Source organism: Lepisosteus oculatus, chromosome 2, assembly GCF_040954835.1.
Source record: "Lepisosteus oculatus isolate fLepOcu1 chromosome 2, fLepOcu1.hap2, whole genome shotgun sequence".
In the NCBI taxonomy this organism is placed as follows: domain Eukaryota; kingdom Metazoa; phylum Chordata; class Actinopteri; order Semionotiformes; family Lepisosteidae; genus Lepisosteus; species Lepisosteus oculatus.
In genome coordinates this window covers 9,844,753-9,864,796 of record NC_090697.1, presented here as the reverse complement: position 1 = coordinate 9,864,796, position 20,044 = coordinate 9,844,753, and the positions used below count along the sequence as shown (strand labels likewise).

Genomic DNA, 20,044 nt, shown 5'->3' with positions numbered 1-20,044 from the left:
GCAGCTACAGAAACAAATAGCACCTCAAAAGGTCAGATTTGCTTGCTCAAAGTAATTTCAGTTGCTGAGTCTGAACTTGATTCTTGTGTCATTCTGCACTCTGAATTTATCCCGGTTTTGTATAACATGGTGTCTTTGCAAATTATAATTACATTATGTACCAGATAATTATAATAACAAGCGATATATACACATTTCAAAGTGACTATTTTTAATAAAAACTTGAATGTTCCAACTGAAAACTTTTGTGGGTAAAAAAAAGTAAAATTTCTATTTTGGTTAGATATCTAAAAACATTCCATAAAGGAAGAATTAAATTTTCACCCACTCTTTGTAGTACAAGCTCTGTCAAGCCGATTGGTGATCGTAGAAGAACAGTAATATTCAAGTCTTTACAGAGATTTTCTCTCGGATGCTATCAGGTCTGTCAGGTCCCAGATTCTGAAGTTTAGCTTTGGCTTTGTGTTTTGGGTCCTGCTGAAAGATGAATTTTCATCCCACTTTTAGGTCTTTAGCAAATTGAAGCAGGTTTGCTTTATAATCTGTCTACCCATTTTCTTTTACTTGCTGAGAAGCTGCCCCATAACATGCCTCCACTGTCATGCTTTACAGTATGAATACCAGTACCAAGTATTGACTTGGAGACAGGCTGTGTTTGGTTTGTACAAGAAATAACTTTTTCCATTTAGTCCAAACGGTTGTAATTTTGTCTCATTTAACCACAAAACCTTCTTTGCACATTTTTGCAGTTTCTCGTACATGCTTTGTTGGAAACTTCATGTGGAATTTAAAGTGTGTTTTCTTTAGTGATGGCTTCCTTTAAAACACTTTGGCACACAGGCCAGTATCTCAGGGGTGACTGGGATATTGTTGAATCATGAACATTTTCTCTCATCTCACCCATTGAGCTCTGTAGCTCCTTCAAAGTCGTCGTTGGCCTCATGGTAGCAGCACGAGTATTCAGGAGGTACGGCCTGATCTAGTTAGTGTCTGCATAGTAAAATGCGCATTCCACTTCTTAATGATTGACTTCACTGTGCTCAAAGAGATATATAGTGTATTTAAAACATTTCATGCCATTCTATTTATAGGTGCCATTCTGCAGCTTTAGGCCTCAGTTGTTTTGAAGGAACCTTTGTCTTGATGGTTAAATCCTTGTTTTGAAACTAATTCCCTGACTGAGGCACCTTAAAGGGGCAGGTTAATTTATTCTGAATCTATAAAACCATTATTATCGTATAAAGACAGAGACCATTCAACAAATTTTCAACAAATTGTCATTTTGTGTATATCTGAACTAATTTAGGATTAACTGCAAAGGAGGGCGAACGCTAATGTAATAAACTTTTTAGTTTTTGATATTTCTTTGCAGTTTTCGTAGACATTTAATGTGTTCAATTTGTGAATTCAAGTTGTGATTAAAAATATTTAGTTTAACAAAGTGTATACACCATCTGCGATGGACTGGCATCCTATGTAGAGTGTATCCTGCCTTGCACTCCTTGGTTGCTGGAATAGCTCTCCCACGACGCTGTATTGGATAAAGCATTTTAAAATGGATTGATGTACTGTATACAGCATTTCTAATTTATCAAAATGGGACATCATTGGAAGGAGGTGAATACTTTTGCAAGGTATTATGCCTCCAGAGTTCTGAGTACCTCTGTGGTATGTATACAACTTAAGTTGCAAAGAATGTTGAAAAGCTTTACAATTCTGCTATCATGACAATTGTTTCTCTCTCAGTCAGGGGCCTGCTGACTCTGTGAATTCTCTGAAAACTATGCACTTTCCCTTTTAGAAAAACACCTTTCTTTACCTTTGCAGTGAGGAAAGACCAGGCACACAGACTGTCAAATGAAATCAGTTTTATGTGGTGCTGTTGTTTTTCGATGCTTTGTTCCCTGTTCATTTTCACATGGATGCACTTTTTTAAACTGCTGCTCAGCTTATCGAAATGCTCAGAGAAGAAAATCTAAAACACGAGAATCCTTCAGTAAATGTAATTCAGCTCTTTAACCTGTTGAAACAAAGGACACTGAAAAAATGTTTTGTGTGGGTCTGATTGAAATATAATGGTCCATCAATATGCACAGCTGAAAAAGCTTTCCAGAAAAATATAGTACTCTTTGTTTTGGTAGACCTTGGAGACTCATAAATGCCAGCATCTATTATGTTTTTCTAAAAAAAATGATCAACTTATACCCCACCTAATATTGTTAAGTGCTTTCTGCATTGCTACTTTGCACTAATGGCTCTAATTAAAATGTGTCTGTTTGCTTTGTCATAGTAAAATGTAGATCCAATTCAATTATGTCTGTTTTTGGAAAAAGAGCTTTAAAAAACAGGATTTTTTGCAACACATGAAATGTCACTTATGTGGACTAGCTTCTTGTACAGTATACATACAATACATAATGTAATATATACTATGTATCGATGCATATGTATAGAATTTAATATGTTGGTGCAGAATCATTCATCAGAGTTGCCTCTGTGTTTCACAACAAAACAACGTGCATTCAGATGTCTGTAGTAGTGTTTCAAAAGAACTCTCAGGGAGCTGTCTTCAGCACCTCTCCTGAGCATTTAGTGCAGTGTGATGATGAACCCATGTTAATTCTGCACTCACACAGAAAACACAAGGTATTGCGCTGTTTTTCACAATGTGGGTCTGGAAACGGACTAAAGTGTCACCTTAAAATCAATCTCTAGAAATTCTGCTTTCTTTTTAGTCTTCTACTCCGATTCAAATGTGGGGGAGACCTATATATTTTTAACATTTTATCATTCTTGTATCAAATACTAGCATATGGTATCACCATGCAACTGGTTAATAATTTAAATAGTACAGAATGTCTTATCTGATGCTCTTGAGATTCACATTAAGTATAAAAATATGTTCATATTTACGTGTGCAATTAATGGAGCTGAATATTTCCCTTGCTCTCACATTAACTACAACTCTGTGTTTGGACAGTTGCTTGTTTTGTTCTAGATTCCAATAACAGCTTCCTTCTTTAATTTAAATTAATGCGACCATCACATTTAACAAACAATGTAAATGCAAAACACAGCAATGACTGTATATATTTAGAAAAACTAATTACAATAAAATGCTTTATCCAGACCAGACAAATAAATCTGGTACATTACGGTTTTGTTTCTTTGGTCAAAGTTACTGAAGATCATGCTTTTGAGAAATGGTAATGGTCAGGTAATTGATAACGCAAAGTAACTGCCGAGTGCAGTAACTATCGTTCAAGAAACAACGCATCTCAAGGCTTTAATCTTGAATTGGTGCAGTATCATATGAAAAGGTAATCTTCAAAGTGAAACCTGAAGTACTATTTGTGCACTTTTCACATCAATTACTTCATGCACGCAGTCCTTTTTCAATCTTATTAATACTCTAGTTAATGCACACCATTCTGGTGTTATTTTAATTTTAGCCTCTCCGTTTCATTATTTTGCATTGTACTGTCCATATATGGACGTCTGCGGTCAACAATTGACAGATCTTAAAACAAGGTTTGGAATGGAGTGGTTATCTGAATATGTAGTATACTGTCTGAAATGGTCAATGACTCCTTTGATGTTCAATTAGATTTCTTTAATATCTGTGGTTTTCATACATATTTTGGAGTGAATTACCACCATCTGTAGACACTTATTTCTAAATTCTACCACTTTTAATGTGATGTGCATGATTAATGTATTTATTTAAATGTGGCTGGTGAGGTATTTGAAAACCGTTCCCATTTTGTGCCAGACGTTTCCACTTTGGGATCACCTGGATACTTTCCATCTATCACTACCTCAGCCCGGCATGCTGAGTGTCTGTACTGTGGACAACATGTAAACCCTGAGACCCATCTGTCTCGCAGACATAACAGATCCCTTGGCCCTTATCAGAGACACATTGACCTCTGAGCCCTGGACCAACTCCCAGAAGTATCCTCTCCTCCTTCCTCAAGACCTGCTCAGCATAAATAGCTCAGATTAGAGTGATTGTTTAGGATTAAACATCAAAGAGAGTGCCCTGGGACCAATCCAGAAGTGGAACGTTTTGCTCAGGTGCTACCATAACTGTGTCACATTTACTATGAAGCTTCAAGGTGTTTCCAGACTGGTTAGATTCACGAGCTACCCTGGTGCTGCTCTCGTTGCGGTGACACAACATTTTATAGGCAAAAGAGGGATCACACTCTTTATAAGCCCGAGGCAACAAGGCTGTCACCAGAATAATAATGGTATTGTATTGCTTTTCAGGTTATTTAAAATCTAGAACTAAAGCAAACTAGGGGACAAACATAGAACAATCTGTTCCTTGTGCAGTTATAGCTTGGATGGCAGCCTACTAAAGCCTCTGTAGAAGACAAGTTATCATTACAATGAGGGCTTCTGTCTCACCGTCTAGTTTGTCCTTATTCTACTTAATGCACTTAATCAGCTCTTAGTCAGTACTTCTGAGCTGAAATTAGGGCACCTGCACACTTGATGTAGGTGTGCATGAATATGGGATAGAATTGCTTAAAGCTCCATTTTCTGTATTTTTATTCAGCATGTTATTACAACTGTGTTAGGCCTCTTTAATTTGTCAACTTTATTCCACTTACACTGCTTGGCCTATTTAAAGCAGTACGCTATTTTTAGTTTTATTAGGGTTTAGAGAAGTTCTTTTGGAGGAACTGAAAGATTTGTTTGGAAAAATGTAAGCTCGCAGACTTACTACATTCTGATTGGTGCTGGACTTTACAACTTGTTGATGGCAGAGAATGTGAATGGGAGATGAAAGATTTCTTTATATATAAATATATAGTGAGGGTAGGGCAGCACTGTGGCTGGCTTGCAGTGTTGGGGCACTGGGTTCAGTTCCTGGGGTGGCTCCCTGCATGGAGTATGTATGTTCAACCTGTGTTTGTGTGGATTTCCCCTGGATGCTCCTGTTTATTCAGACATACTCACACCAGGGCCAAGTAAACTATCAGTATATGATTATGTGTATTTGTGTCTGTGTGTGCCCTGCAATGGACTGGTGTCTTGTCCAGGGTGTATCCTGCCTTTGCGTATAGCTTTCCAGGAAGGACTCTGGCTCCCCAACGCCTTTGTATTGGATAAAGTGGTTAGGAGCTGGATGGGTCATGAAGGTAGTAAGGGCTGTAGTAAGGGTAGAAATCTTTTACTTCTTTTTGAAAGACTCTTTAACAGAGCCTGTGCAATGTATATTTTCACTTTTTAAATAATACAAATTGCAATGCTAAAAGAGTATTTTATTGAATCCTTTCTTAAATTTTGCATGCCCCTGTGAACAACATTATGCCCTTACTTATTTGTTCTCATCTCTTGTGGAGAAATATAGCTGAGAGCTCTTGAATGTCAACAGTACACGATGGAGGAAAAAAAGAAAATCCCAGTAGGTTCAATTAACCTGCTTTACCCTGCAGTCAAAGGTCTGTGTGGAACATCTAATTAGAAGACTTGTTAAAGTAGATATTCCTTCCCATAAATGTAGCATGATTATTAACGATAATAAATCATGGGTGGTGGGGGTTAAAAGCATGCTTATGTATGTTTTTTTTTTCTTCCGCTACCAGCAATAATCTTCTCACTGATCATCTCACTCCTAGAACAAGCTGGATAATGAGACGATATGGCCTTTGGCAGCTGTACTTGCTCTGATAAAATGGGACAGATACATTGTTATACTGATCTCAGAGGATGGATGAACTGGGGATTTGCCTTCTGTAATCACTAAGACAGAAAAGCTCGCGCCTTCTTTCCAGATCCTTCCGCTGGATTGAGCTTTGCATGTAGGCCATGCGTGACAACAGGTCCCTTTCACACATGCCTGAGAATTTCTAATCAACACCTGCTTTCCAGGCTCAGATAGCTCCAAGGTACCAGGGCTCTGCTCTGCACTGGGCAGGCGACATTATTATTATTATTATTATTATTATTATTGTTGTTATTATTGTTGTTGTTGTTGTTGTTGTTAATTTCTGAAGAGTTTGAGTTGTAGCTGATTATGACGAACCTTAGTTTTGTATCAAATCCAAAATTGATATTTGTCTCAAGTCACTTTTGTTTTCAACCATCAAGGTGTGGCCTCTAAGAATGAGCTGAAAATAAATTCTAATCTTTTAACTGTTCAGTGGTAATTTAAGAGTATATCTGTACTGGTTATGCTCCCGTGCACTGTTTAGCTATTCATTCACTGATCTGTATTCTATCTGTATCGTTGCTTGTATATACCGTACAATTGTTTGCTTTTAGATCCTAAAGGCTAAAAACCTTTTGCTTCTTTACAACAAAATAGATACGGTAGCTACTAATCTTCAGTTTAGGATGAAAATATTGAGGATCAAGAGGAAATGCATGCATTAAATTGTTTCAAATACATTGTGAGTTTTTCCATTTAATTGCTAGGGGAATCCTACACATTGGTATATGAGACCCACTTAATTGCAAGCTTCAGTTAATCCTCACTTAATTCTGAATCTGAGGTGGTGGGGTATGAATAAAAAAAAATGAAAGATTCCTAATTAAAGGCAAAAACTGTCTTTTACGTGGTTCATTTTTGAAGAGCTCCAGTGACACAGAAAAAGGTGAAAAACAAGGAACTCTCTTTTGACTAATTTGTTGACTTGTAGACCGGCAAAAGTGTGTTATCCTCTTATATGACATAAAAGGGTGTTCTTTGTAGGACTTTCCAGACTCCACAATCATTCAAGGTGGAAGGAAACCTTTATTTCAGTCACAAATATCCAGTTGATCCTGTAATTAGAATTGTTTCGGAGCATGAAAAACAAACATCCTAGACACACAATCTTAAACTTGTTTTATTAAGAGGGAATATCCATCTTGAAAGTCAACAGAACACAACACCTGAGGATTGAAACCAGTATCATTTGGTGCATTTTTAATGCCTTTTAGTATAAATATAAAAAAATAAAAATGAGCATTTTCTGAAAAACAAGCTGATCTATAGTGTTCTTAAACCTTCCACGAACGAGTAATAAGATCAAATTAATTTCTCCCCTAAAACATATGCATCGGCTTCATTCATATTCCAATACCTATGAGTCATTAAACAGTTCGCTACATTATTTGAAAGAGAATAGGATTATGGTATTATTGCTAATGCAGCTTTATATGGCTGCTGCACATTGTGCCCTCCTGCAATCGCTTTTAACACTTCATTAAGACCTCGGAGCTGATGAAATTAATTAGATGTTTACGGCATCCTAATGACTAACAGAGATGCATTCCATTCAGAATAAGGGCATCTGTGGTATGCCTGCAATGCTTCGATGGTAACTGGCATCTCTGATCCTGCAGTCCATTTGCGCTTTTAGAAGGCAATTATCATACTTCACAAAGTAAATTTATAAGCAGCATGCTTGAGAGGGTTACTCTTTAAGGTCAACTTGATTGGCACAGGTTAATTAGAGGACCTTGATATGAGCACATTCAGGCTTTATTCTCAATTAGAAAGTTCTTGTCTTCTGCTTTTTGATGCTCATTAGGGAAGGAGTTTGGAAGATAATGAATTTCATCTCTTTGCTGTATCATTGATGTTGAATTATTTTTTTCCCTTTATTATAGAAAAAAATTAAGGCACACATCTTAATCATACATTAAAACATTATATATTACTATCCCACAAAACCTTTCAACTGTAGCTTTTAGATTGTTATTTGAAAGACTCATAGACTGGATATATAGTCTTCAGTATAATCTACCAATATCGAAGTCTATAATGGGTGTTCGTTGTATAGACCATTGTCATAGATTCATCAATGTGGACATAATCATTCCATAAATGTGGAAGTATGGTCAAACCAACCTCTTTTCCTTGTTTTTTGCTTTCCAGAAAATCAGGACTTCTCACATTGTGGTCAGTCTACCCTACTCCATCACATTACTTCAGTGCAACCAGCACCTCGTCTGTTAGAATTGATCCTGCTGGTTGTTACTTAAAGCACTGCAATGGAGTGAATTAGAAGGGTCGATCACAATAAGTTAAATAAGGGATAACCACTACTACTCATGGTGACACTGTCTGCTTCACAATGGTCAGACTCTTTAATTTAATTTTCATTGACTTGAGTTCCGTATTTTTTGCCATAATGTTTGATTAAATGGCATTTGGCTTTTCATCACAAACTTCTTTTAGGAAAAATAAAATGCATCCATATCGTATACATAAATACTGTACCATTTGCAGTTTTCCTAATAAAATGTGTAATCTTGGAGCATTCATTTCATCTCAAATGAAGAGTGGTAGGCTTTACTTTTGTGACTTTGGCACCGTAGTAGCGGAGTCGTTTCGAATAAAATAATCTTACAAACCAGTTTCAAGTCCTATATCTTATCAATACCACTGATGATAATGTGTCCATTTCCAATAATAAAGTTATACGGTGTTTTCAACATACAGTACAAAAATCTCACTTAATCTTAGTTGGACCCTGGAGAGAGTATTAAAACGGAATAATTTCAGTTAACCCCAAAAAGGCAAAAAACCTAAAAGAAGACAACATAAACATTCCATGAAAACTACTGTTCAGGATTTTTCCTTCTTCTCCTGCTTCCTTTGTGGGTGTGCTGTGTATTCCTAGTCTACTAAGAAGCTCAGTTTATACTACATTGTGGGCACCTTTGTATTCTGTTGTTGAATACAAGATTAATTAACAGCAGTCTCTGCAGCTTCTCCGTGTCCCTTTTCCTGCCAATCCCTACTCCCGTTCCCAGATTCTTCTTCTAGAAGACCACTTTTGACAAGACCTGATACCTTTGGCTGATGTTTCTCCATTTTGCATATCACATAGCATACATTCTCTTGTTATCAAGAATATTGTCATGGAATGTTTTTTTTTTCCTCTTGGAATACTTGGGTATCAATAATCCATGCCAGGTGTTGTAAAAGAGAATGAGATGGTCAGCAGGGTTAATATGACATTAGGATTTCAGCTGCCATATGTAGCCTGTTGCTATACAGTCTGAAAATGAACTGTGCTGTCAGCTGTGTTAATGAGGAAAGGGACCATTTCATTTACAAACCAGGTTTCATTGTCATCATGGGTTCACTTTGCTGGTGATTTTCTATCAAAGTTAGATGCCCTTAAAATAGAACCATCATGTCATCTATCCTGACCAGGTTTTTATGAATCAGACAATAACACTGTACATAAAAGGGATAATCTATTTATTACTTTTTATTTTTGTGCTTGGTGATAAATTTCCTGTGTACAAACACCAGATAATCAGATGTGATCGATTTTTTTTCTTTTTAGAAAAGCAGCATTTTAAACTGCTTTTATTTCACGGCTCCATCTTGGGTGTTGTCTAGGAGGCTGCATGGTGTGGAAAATAAACATGCAGAAACAGCATATTACATGGTAGCATTGAAAGTAGGGAGAAAATTGTATTTTATTAATATTATGAAAATGTTGTATTACATATAATCTAGAAGAACAATACAGGGGGTGAAAAAATTGAAACACTTAACAAAAAAGGACTTTAATAGGTAGTATAGTATTTTGAAGTAACTAAATGGCAATTTAAAGAGAATTCTAGAGGTTTCGTGTGAATGTCAATACAAATTACCAATATACTTCCACTATAAAAGATGTCTTAAAATCGACACTTTAATATGTGTGTTTCTAATACAACATGAGAGATCTCACATTTTGAAAGAGGTGAAATATTTGATGCAGGAATTGCAGGTGTATCAGTCACAAACATGGCAGAATGATTTAACGTGTCAAGGGCAACAGTGTTGAAAATCATGACAGCATCAGGAAAGAGGAACAATGGTCACAAGTCGAAGCTCTTGGACAGAGATATATGGACACTTAACAGGATAGTTGCTAAAAAACACAAAACAGCAGCCTTTGTAATACTGTCTGATGAGTGGTCTTTTACTCTTGTTCCCTTGTCTGGGTTATATGTGGAGAAAGCCAAAGAAAGGCTTCAATCCATACTGCCTTTTCCCAACTGTTAAATATGGCAGTGGATCTGTTATGATCCGAGCAGCCATCTCTTGGGAGTCAGTGCATCCTATGGAACAGACATTGTTTCCTCAAGGCCTTCGCATATTCCAGAATGATGATTACAGACTGCTGAACAGATTGCTAAAAGACAGTGGCTTCATGAAGTCAAATACCTACCATGAAAGTTCTGAGTATGGAGCAAATTTCCACGTCCTCCATCTCTCAAAGAACTGGGGGCTTTCCCTTCTGAAGGAGGGTCAAATGTTTCACTAGAAACAGCTCAAAACTTGTATAACAATATTCCAAGAACGAGTGAAGATGTTCTAAAGGCAAAGGTCAAACCAACTCCTTGTAAGTTAATAAAAATTCCGATATTGCTTGTTTCCATTATTTTGTCTACCCCCTGTAGATGATGATGATAATTACTTACACTTATACTTTCTGTTAATGAGGGCTTCCCTCTACCACTACCAGTGTGTAATCCCCACCTGGATGATGCACCAGTATGTTCACCACACACCAGCTCTCAGTGGGGCGGAGAGCAGAGTGATGAAGCCAGTTCAGAGATGGGAATTATTAGGGGGCCATGATTGGTAAAGGCCAAGAGGAAATTTGTCCAGGACCCTGGGGCAACATCCCTACTCTTTTCGAGAAATGACCCAGGATTTCTAATGACTACGGAGAATCGGAGTCTCGATTTTATGTCTCAACCGAAGGATGGCACCTTTTTACAGTGTAGTGTCTCCATAACTATACTGGGGCATTAGAAGCCACACAGACCACAGGGTGAGCGCCCCCTACTGGCCCCACTAACACCTCTTCCAGCAACAACCTTAGCTTTCTCAGGAGGTCTCCCATCCAGATACTGAAGGTACTGGCTAGGCTCACACCTGCTGAGCTTCAGTGGACTGACAGTTGTGAGTTGCAGGGTGATATGGCCGTGGGCATAGTATAGTATATCAGATAGTACTGTAACCTGCTGTTATGTGTATTTAAACGTCAAATTTGCCTTATATTAGTTTCTGTTACATACTTTAATAAATATGAGACCTGTGAATCGTCCCCTGCAGTAAAGATTAAAAACTTCACCTGGTTATATGATATATGTAAATGCCTTTGGACTTTTTGTTTGCATACTGAATTTATTGCCAAATTATATTATTTTAAGATTTTTCCAGTTTACCAGACTCTTTTAAAGAAATTATCTTTATTTCTGAAGCTCAACGGTGCTTTTAGCCTTAAGTGGAAATATTTAAAATGCCAATTAAAAAGTGCAGCTTGTGGAAGACACAAATATGTATGGAAGTATTTCCCAATATAACAATAATTAAAATCTTGTAAGTGAATCATAAACATAGTACCAGAAGCAGTTTATTAGCAGACAAGGGAAAGAAAAGCTTTAGATATTTACTAAGCTTTTTACCTGTAAATGGTTCATTAATAGCTCCATTAAGGGAGCATTGTATGTTGAGGCCGGGGGAGGGTGGTTGCACCAAAGTGCTCCTGGAATACCTAGAGTGCTGTAAACCTCCAGGCTGCTGTAGCTCTGCCTTGTCTGCATGGTGGTGTTGTCACGGGCAGCTCTTGCCTGCTAAGGTTTCCTGCTTCACTCAGTAACAAATGCAGAAATGAATACAATTTTCTGATTGCTAACGGACCTTTGCGTATCAGCTCCTGGAGTGGTACGGTAGGTTCAGGTGCCATTTATGAAACGGTTAGTTTTCACTAGTTTCCTCAAATCTGCTTGTTGGAGAAGAACTGCAAATAAAAAACAATGAGTTGGATTGCACTGCACTGGATTTTTTGTCACGTGAAGCCATATGGTGGAATTTGTGTCAAGGTGAAAGACCTCGGCATAAGTGGAGATTACAAACATCATAAATCAACCATTATGTCTGTAATAAATTATAAAAATATAAATTTGTGCATGAGAATACAGAGAATGTATTTCAGTATCATGTTAATCTTAGTGTCCTTCTATACACATGATACTGAAAAGCCTGCGATTGTGTCCGGAATCATACTAAGCGTCATTTAATCACTATCTTTGTATTTTAACTCTTCACCTGCAGTATCTATTGCTTTGGTTTTGTCTATCTTCTAAACCTCTTCTGTGTCCTTGCCTTGTATATGGTGTGTTTCAGGACCTAAATAAAGCAAAAAACAAAACTGCAACCCAACATAGGTGGGGACAGGACTAATAGGACCCAAGGACAAAGTGAAGTATGGAAGTAAAAACCTGTGCGAAATCAGAAGTATCCAAGTGTCTTAATCTCAGCAGACTGCCGTTTGATGTGACCAAGCTACAGTAGGTACAAAGATAGAGTAAACGTGCAAATTGAGTCGCATATGTTCATTTATCAAAAGCACAAAGGTAGAGAGAAAAGTTGCCTTCACAGCTGAAGCCCCAGAGATAAAACTAGATCAGGCTAATATTAAAGGGGGGCCGTAATCCTCCTTTTTTGGCCTAGCTTTCATGAAATCTTATTCACCTTGAACATCAATGTGTTTCTGACCTTGGCTTTGATCCATCAAGGTGCACTGCCTTCCTTTTCACTACTGATTCCCCAAAGCCATCTGGACAGCACTGATCGCTGCCAGTTGCTACACATGTACCTAAATGCTTCAACGTTGAGCTGTATGTAGTGGTAATTGGGTCTTCTTCTGTTGATAATTTAATATACCCATTTATGATTTCATATCAATTTATAGTTGCGTTATAAAAGACTACTATCAAAAACAACTTCTGCTCCTTCTACTTGTATTCTGCTTTCCCTGTAGATTCCCTACAGTTTCTCTGACTCATCGTAATAAGCCCATAGAAGTGTCAGGCAATCAGATGCTTCAGTAAGAAATGCTTTTTCGCTGATGTGACTCATCAAGCTAAAATTTGTCTGTCCAGTTTAGTTGTTCTATGACGTGATCATTGTGACTTTTTATTAATTACTAATGTGTTTTGATCATTCCTTTATTCAATGTGACTTACGTATGCTTATACCTATTTATATACTGTAGCTGGGATTTATTCTACAACAATCTGAGTGAAACAACTTGCTTAAGGTTAGAAAAGCAGTGGTCCACCTGGAATTTGGACCCACCAGCTATTAATCTTTAATACAGATCTGTTTTCGTAAAGGCTATATTGTTTTCTTTAGCTCCAATTGTGTTGTATCTCACTTCGCCATACATATTGGAAGACAAATGTTTGTGATAGTAACAACAGAAAATTGGAAGAAAAAAATGAATTTATACTGTACGGGTTCTTCTTTTCATGTGTGTGTAGTAGACAGTATCAGCTCCATCTGCCCAGCTGTTTGATAACAGATCATTAACATTTTGTCAAGGATATCATAATGCTGAAGACCGTAACTATATCCTAAAGGGTTAAAACTGATTTCTGAAATAATTTTGCTGTTATTGTACATTATATCTTGTACCCACTGAAACCAGAATACAAACTGTAAAGAATATCAAGCTAGGGTCTCTATGTCTATAGCTGCACTCTTATAGATGCACTCTTGCACAATCCCACAAACATATCCTTGTGTTGTCAGCTTTGTCCTGCTCTTTCGGGTTTGTGTGTACTGTTTAGTGTTTATAGTGATCTTCACTAATACACAGACCCACTACCTGAACATACATGTTATCTCAATCTGATATACTATTTATAGTAGTGTCATACATATGTCCTAATATGGATGGCCTAGTAATTATGTCCATGCTGCATGTATCAATTTGTGTTTATGTATATACTATTATCTTACAGTGGTTCATGTCAGTTACATTCTTTTGAGCCCTATCTTTTTGTTAAATGGAAAATGGAGAAGAAATGATCTTCGTTTCATTACATAAGCAAGGAACTTCTGTTTTGTAAACCCCACAGTGCACAGCTTAATTAAGAAAAGAACAGAAAAATTACAGCACTAGAACTAATAGCTGCTGTCAGTGGCCCTAAGTCAACTAAATAGTTAGATTATTTAACAGTCCGTTGATTGCAGCTGATTGCTTTAACCAGATTGATTCTCAAGGCTCTTTCCAGTCAGCTCTATTGCACAGGAACTAACAAAACATGAGACAGAGGCAGTGTGTGGTATCAGACGGAAATGGCTGCCCCAGCTGGAGTCAATATTTGTTCAAGGAATCTCAATAACAGCCATGTAAGAGTCATCTGCATTTATGATAATGGACGGCCATATGGCTCTATTGACCTTGTGGGATCTGTTGAATTATTTGTTTGTTGACTTTTCCTCTATATTGTACATAGATTTACAAGGTTCCTTACACTAAGAATAATAACACAATTTTTACCTGCAGTAATTTCTGTTTTTTCCAGGAAGAATGTGAGGTATTAGCTAAGGAGAGCAACTCGCAGTCTCTTTGTTGATACTCCAGTACCCTGGAAGTGACCTGCTATTGTGCTGTGACCCACGTTTCCATGGCAGCGAATCCTATGATGTTCTTTTGGTGTTCTGATTTAGCTTCTGAAATTGAGAGCAGGGAAATAATGGAATTACAAAAGTGACTAGATTTGAACAATATATACAGTCGAGAGAGAGAGAGAGAGAGATTCAGAACTTCTGTCTTTAATATTCTTATAAAATTAAATGTAAGGTTTTTATTTTTCTGCTGTTGGTGATGTCCATGTTTGCTTTATTAATTACAGATTAAAATGAATACTCGTGTTCTCACGCTTCATTAAAACAATTAGTTTATAAACTAGTCCTCATTTAAATGCATTTTTAATCCAGCGTGGATTCTGTGGCAATTGAAGTAAAGGAAAGTAAAATCTGTGTAAATAACTGTTTTTCTAATACAAATAATTTGAATATCTTTCATCTTTATTCTAATTTAAGAAACTTTTCAAAATGTGTAAGAAGCACTTTCATTCTCCATACTTTTTCATGACTATTTTGAATTAGTGGCACAAAAATTGGAACATCCATGTGATATTAAATGATTTACCTACGTTAAATCTAAAACAGGTCTTTTTTCTGATGATGTATTTCTACATCTTTTCTTTAACATATTATTTGTATACGAATTAATTGTAATTGGCTTAAACGTGAACGTGAAGTTACTATGTTTTCCTGCTTCTGTGTGTAGAAATATGCCTTTTCATAACCTGTGCTCTTATAAGTAGAAATGCCTTTTTTTCTGTCATTAAGGTCTCCATCACCACTGCAATTTGCTTGTCTGTCTACTTTTCCATGCCTTATTTATCTAAATACAAATGAACCCCTCTGTTTTGTTAGCAGTTGTGCGCTACATTGTATGCTGATGTGTTGCGTATGCAGGGCCTTTCATTAAACAGCAGGGAGTTATTAGGCAGAGCATGAAAGGCCTTTTCTCCCATGCCTGCCTTGTTTAAAGGGGACCCAGGAACAGGCTGCAGACTATAGGCCCTTGCAATGAATCGAGGCAGCACCAGAGTGGGGCCTGAGGCTCAGGTGGTTCTCGGTCTCAAGTTTAGCTCAGCTCTTTCAACAATTTGTCACGCCTGACTCTGCTCCTGCTGCGCCAGCACGTGCCAGCTTAGTGTCAGGGAGTCTGTTTGCCAGACGGCCACTCGGGCCTAACAGCCTGCTGTTGATAGGGCCAGTGGCTTGCTGTGGCAATATGGAGTGGAGAGCCTTGGCAACAGCCTAGCACTGTGCAGAATAAGCAAGCCTCTAATGAGATGTGAATGGCATCAGTCAGTCCCTTTAGAATTGGTCGAGGCGTGTGTCTCCACTCTGAAGAAGTTTGGCAGGCTATTCATTAACTAGAGTCATCAGGAGTTCAAGCCTGTAACAGACAAGGGCAAGTACAGCCAGCAACAAATGCACTGTGTCCGACGCCTTAATTGCAACCATCCTTCATAATGGCACAGTTTAGGACGCACAAAATAATCAGCGCAGGGATTTTTATCAAATACCACAGGATAATTGCCCACATCTTTTAATTTAAAACAAATTTTGAACACTTCAGCTGAAGCAATAGTTAACAGACATTCAACTCTACACGCGCATCACTTCCAAAGGATTTAATTCAAATGATTCTTCATTCTCCGTCACTTCATTTGGCCAAATTGGATTTTAGTTTTTGACCCCGACTATCTTCCCTACCCAAATCGAAATAAAAAATCACTAGCTATTTTTAAAACAAAACTGTCCACGGGACATTTCATTCTGTGGTTAGTATTTGTAATTACTGTAGTTCTGTTGTACTTTCACACACAAGCCAAAAATACTTTTATGGGCTTATTTGTTTTTTTATTCATTAACATTATTATGAGAAGCAATGGTATATGGAAGTGTGAATCAACAGAGTTATACAAAGGAGTTTTTTTTGTATACCTGCAAATGTAATTGCATATGCATTAGGCAATAAAGGTGAAAGGTTGGAGATATGTATTGTATTATTACTATTCAACAGAAGGTTTGTTGTTGCACAATCCTTTGAGGGACTATTTTGGGTTTTGATCGTCTTGCATTGTCAGGAAGGGCGAGAGTGTTCATTTGGGGGAGGGGGGACTGTAAACTTTCCAAAATTACAGCTATTGCAATTGTGAATTTTCTAATGCATTTGGTTTTCCTCCTGACAAACCAACAGAGCAATACAAAGCAGGAGAGAGTTCCCTCATACATTGGAAAAGGTTGGCAGAAGCAGGGGTCCTATTAAAACGGCTGGAAAGTTTCTTTGACATGTCACTCTTTTCGGTTTTGTTGGTAACCGATTTTCAATTTCATGTGAAAATTGTGACTGTTCTGGGTTTTACTCCAGGACCTTGAAAGACACTCAGACTGTCACTTCTGTTTGAATGTTAAATCATTTTCTCCTCTGCAGGTATTTTGTTCTCTGTATGTATTCATTTTGTTTATATCAGTCAGGTGCCTGAAAATGCGTGACAGTGGATGGTTTTTTATTTCAGGATCACCTGTACAAAGCCCTGTGAGCTTTGGTTTGGAAATGTTTCCTTAATTGTCGACATACAGCTATGAAGAACGGGCACTGTACCTGGAAGCCATAGTGCAGAACCACAGAGAGGTGATGACCTTTGAAGATTTTGCATCTCAAGTGTTTACTCCCTCTCCAAGCTACTACTCCCTAAGTGGGACAGGTAAGGCTGAGGTTTTCTTGCTGATGTAATTTGCATCTTGGAGCACTGTTCCTGTGTACACCTGTTTCCTCACACCAGTCCTTTGCCGTTTGAGATAAGCTTTCTTCATCTCCGTAGTCTAATGAATATCAAAAGAAATGAAGGCATTCATGTTCATTTGTGTTGCATCAAAGCTGGTACCCTCAACTTTTTTAATGTAAACCTTTCTTCAGCTCTCCTTTTAACGTCCAATGCCAGCAAGGTTAATGAACAAGCTCCCGGTAATGTGTTCAGATTTATTGAAGGGTGTAGGTTACTTGCTGTGCCTTGCATATGCTATACAGAGCTGAAACTGAATTAATGCTTACTTATCGGAAAATGATCTCTCATCGCAGAAACCACTGCTGTTAATGTTAAATGTGGATTATGCTGCTAGGATACCAAGGCCTGGAATTAATGCACCAGAAGTGGGAAGCAGAACTTCATTCATCATATCTTCCCTGGAGCAAAGCACTGGACTGTGGTCATGTTTTTAGCAAGCAAACTAAATAGGTTTGATAGAACTGTTTTAATAATGAATCCAAATATCATTTAAAAAATCATTCCAGGTCTGTTGTATGTGCAGACTTCCTATAGTAGTATAAAATTGTGTCAACCTTAGTGATATGTCTTTGGCACAGTTGGTATTTTCAGGAATTAGTTTTACTTTCAGAAATGATCTCTCATCCCAAAGATAATTTAAGAACATCTAAGCCATTAATCAATTCTGAGTTGCAGTTTTAACTTCAGAGCTGCCAGAACAGATGCCAAAAGAAAATGATCTCTTAATCATATTAACACAACAAAAACAAGTAGTTCTTCAGAGCAGCGCAGTTTGTTTCTCTTCCTGCCAGTCTAATCTGCTGGTGACATCAAAGGGCTGTCCTTTGTCCAGTCCGGTTTGCGTTTTGGTGTGGCTTCACTTTGTGCAGAAGCCTTCGGACCTGACGTACCACTGCCAACCAGTTTCCGCAACCTGTGTTAGCTGTGTCAAACATCGGTTTCATTCCTCCCCCCCCGCACTCTGACTTGTTAAACTACTATCTTACATCAAAGCCATAAAATTGCAGAAATAAATTAAATCCGGCAAATTTAATCGGGCCGCAAATAAAATCAGACATGCGTCACCATTCAGTGCTGCTGGCCACAGTCCGTGTGTTTTCAGAGCTTTGTTAGGAGATAAGAGGTGTGTGTGTGTGTGTTTGTGCCGATCTCCAGTAGCAGCTTGCAGAAGGCTGTGGAGATAAGCAGACAGGCAGAAGCAGAGGGGAGCCAGAGCTATTTACATAATTATGCCACTGCTTCCTGGAGAGGCCGTTGAGAAACACTGCACTGACCTCTATTGACCTTTCATGAACTGGAATACTAAACAGCCTAGGAAAAAAAAAGCTTGTAATTACTAAGAGCTATGGTATTTATTTCTCGTTTTATTATTTCTGTACATCGTGCAACTCTGAAGAATTCTTTTATAGCGCAGGTGACAGAGATGTGCATGCCAGACTGAATAGGTTACCTTAATTGTGATTATCAAGACCGAGTAGGTTATTTTAGCCCTGGAATAAACATTTCTTTTTTGTCCACAAATCAAGGATTTGTTTCACAGCAAGCCGCACCAGCATTATATAAAAGTGTTCATAACATAATCAAGATTTAATGTAAGCAGACCCTCTTGGTTCATTCGAAATTCATTTTGAACCGATTTTATTATCATAGACCCTGCATCTGTGAATAGATTTACAAGCATTATAACCGGGGCATTGTGTGGCTTTTTGTAGTGTAGATCTTCAGCTTTGTCTGCTGTATGTCTGGATGTGTATCCCCACAAACTGTTTGGTTATGAAACAAGTAATGCAGTGCAATTTGACAAAATTCACAACGGCTCATGCTTTCCAGAGCAGTTTTTTTTTTAAGTGATTTGTTCACACACAGGAGCTTCATTGTCTTCCAAGTTATTACTCATCCTGGCAATGGAAATCTAAAAAGATTTATTTTAATCGGTAGCTAAGAGGTTTTATAGATAGTAATCATTTTACAATTTTCGGTTTATGTAAACTAAGATATCAGAATGTTGCTTTACTAATTGAATGAAAATCCATTAGCTCAATTTGTATAGCATACGATTGAAAACTAAAAGGCCCCTGATTTAATCCTCATTTCCAGCATTTGAAGTGTTTTTAATTTTTTTTCAGATATTGTTATTATTTTCAAACAATAGTATAAACTTAGATTTGTATGAAAAATGTTCAAATCTTTTGATTGGAGTAAAAAAAAACAGTCCTGATAAAATTAACAATGTCATTTTGCACTCACTGTGTACTGTATGCACTGGAGTAAGCCATGAGATTTTTATAATGCTAATAAACAGTGTGAGCAACTAATCTTAATAATAAGATCGATAACTGTAATTTTGTGTTTCTTAACAAATCTTTCAGGTATTTTTGTTTATTTTTTGAATGTGTAATCAACAGTTTTATTTTAGTATTGGCATCATGCACACCCATCATGGAACCTCAAATTAAGACATGAGCTTACAGCTGTAGCTCCTGCATTGCTTGGACAGACATGTTCCCCTTACGCACCCAGCTATCTGCAGTCTCCATAATGCCCAACAGGAGAGTTAACACTAATTGGAGGAGCAGGTTATCTCTCACTGATGTCACTGCAAGTGTGCAGGTGCACCAAACGTTGCAGGAGCTGCTGTTTTGCAGACTAAAGCCAGCCCCCGGCCCTTACAATTGACAGAGCACAGCTGGCTTGTGACATGACCCAGGCTCCAACCAATGACAGCTGGGCCATTGTTGTTTGGTGTGATGTGTTTATTTGAACAAACCTGAGAAGGCAGCTATTATATTGTCTCATGATAACCCTCCTTCCAACCTGCCATCTCCTATGTCATTGTTTTTTGCTCATTATCCAGGCATTGCTTATC

The 20,044-nt window shown here is 37.7% G+C and overlaps 1 protein-coding gene across 6 annotated transcripts in view; it reads left to right on the top strand.

The window, feature by feature from the left end:
• Nucleotides 1–20,044, top strand: part of ralgapa2 (Ral GTPase activating protein catalytic subunit alpha 2) — a 195,566-nt gene that overhangs the window by 165,111 nt on the left and 10,411 nt on the right. For all 6 annotated transcript variants that reach the window (XM_015354284.2, XM_006626136.3, XM_015354267.2 and 3 more), the window contains one exon: nucleotides 16,973–17,097. In XM_015354284.2, the coding sequence (XP_015209770.2) occupies nucleotides 16,973–17,097 (125 nt within the window). The remainder of the gene's footprint in view (nucleotides 1–16,972; nucleotides 17,098–20,044) is intronic.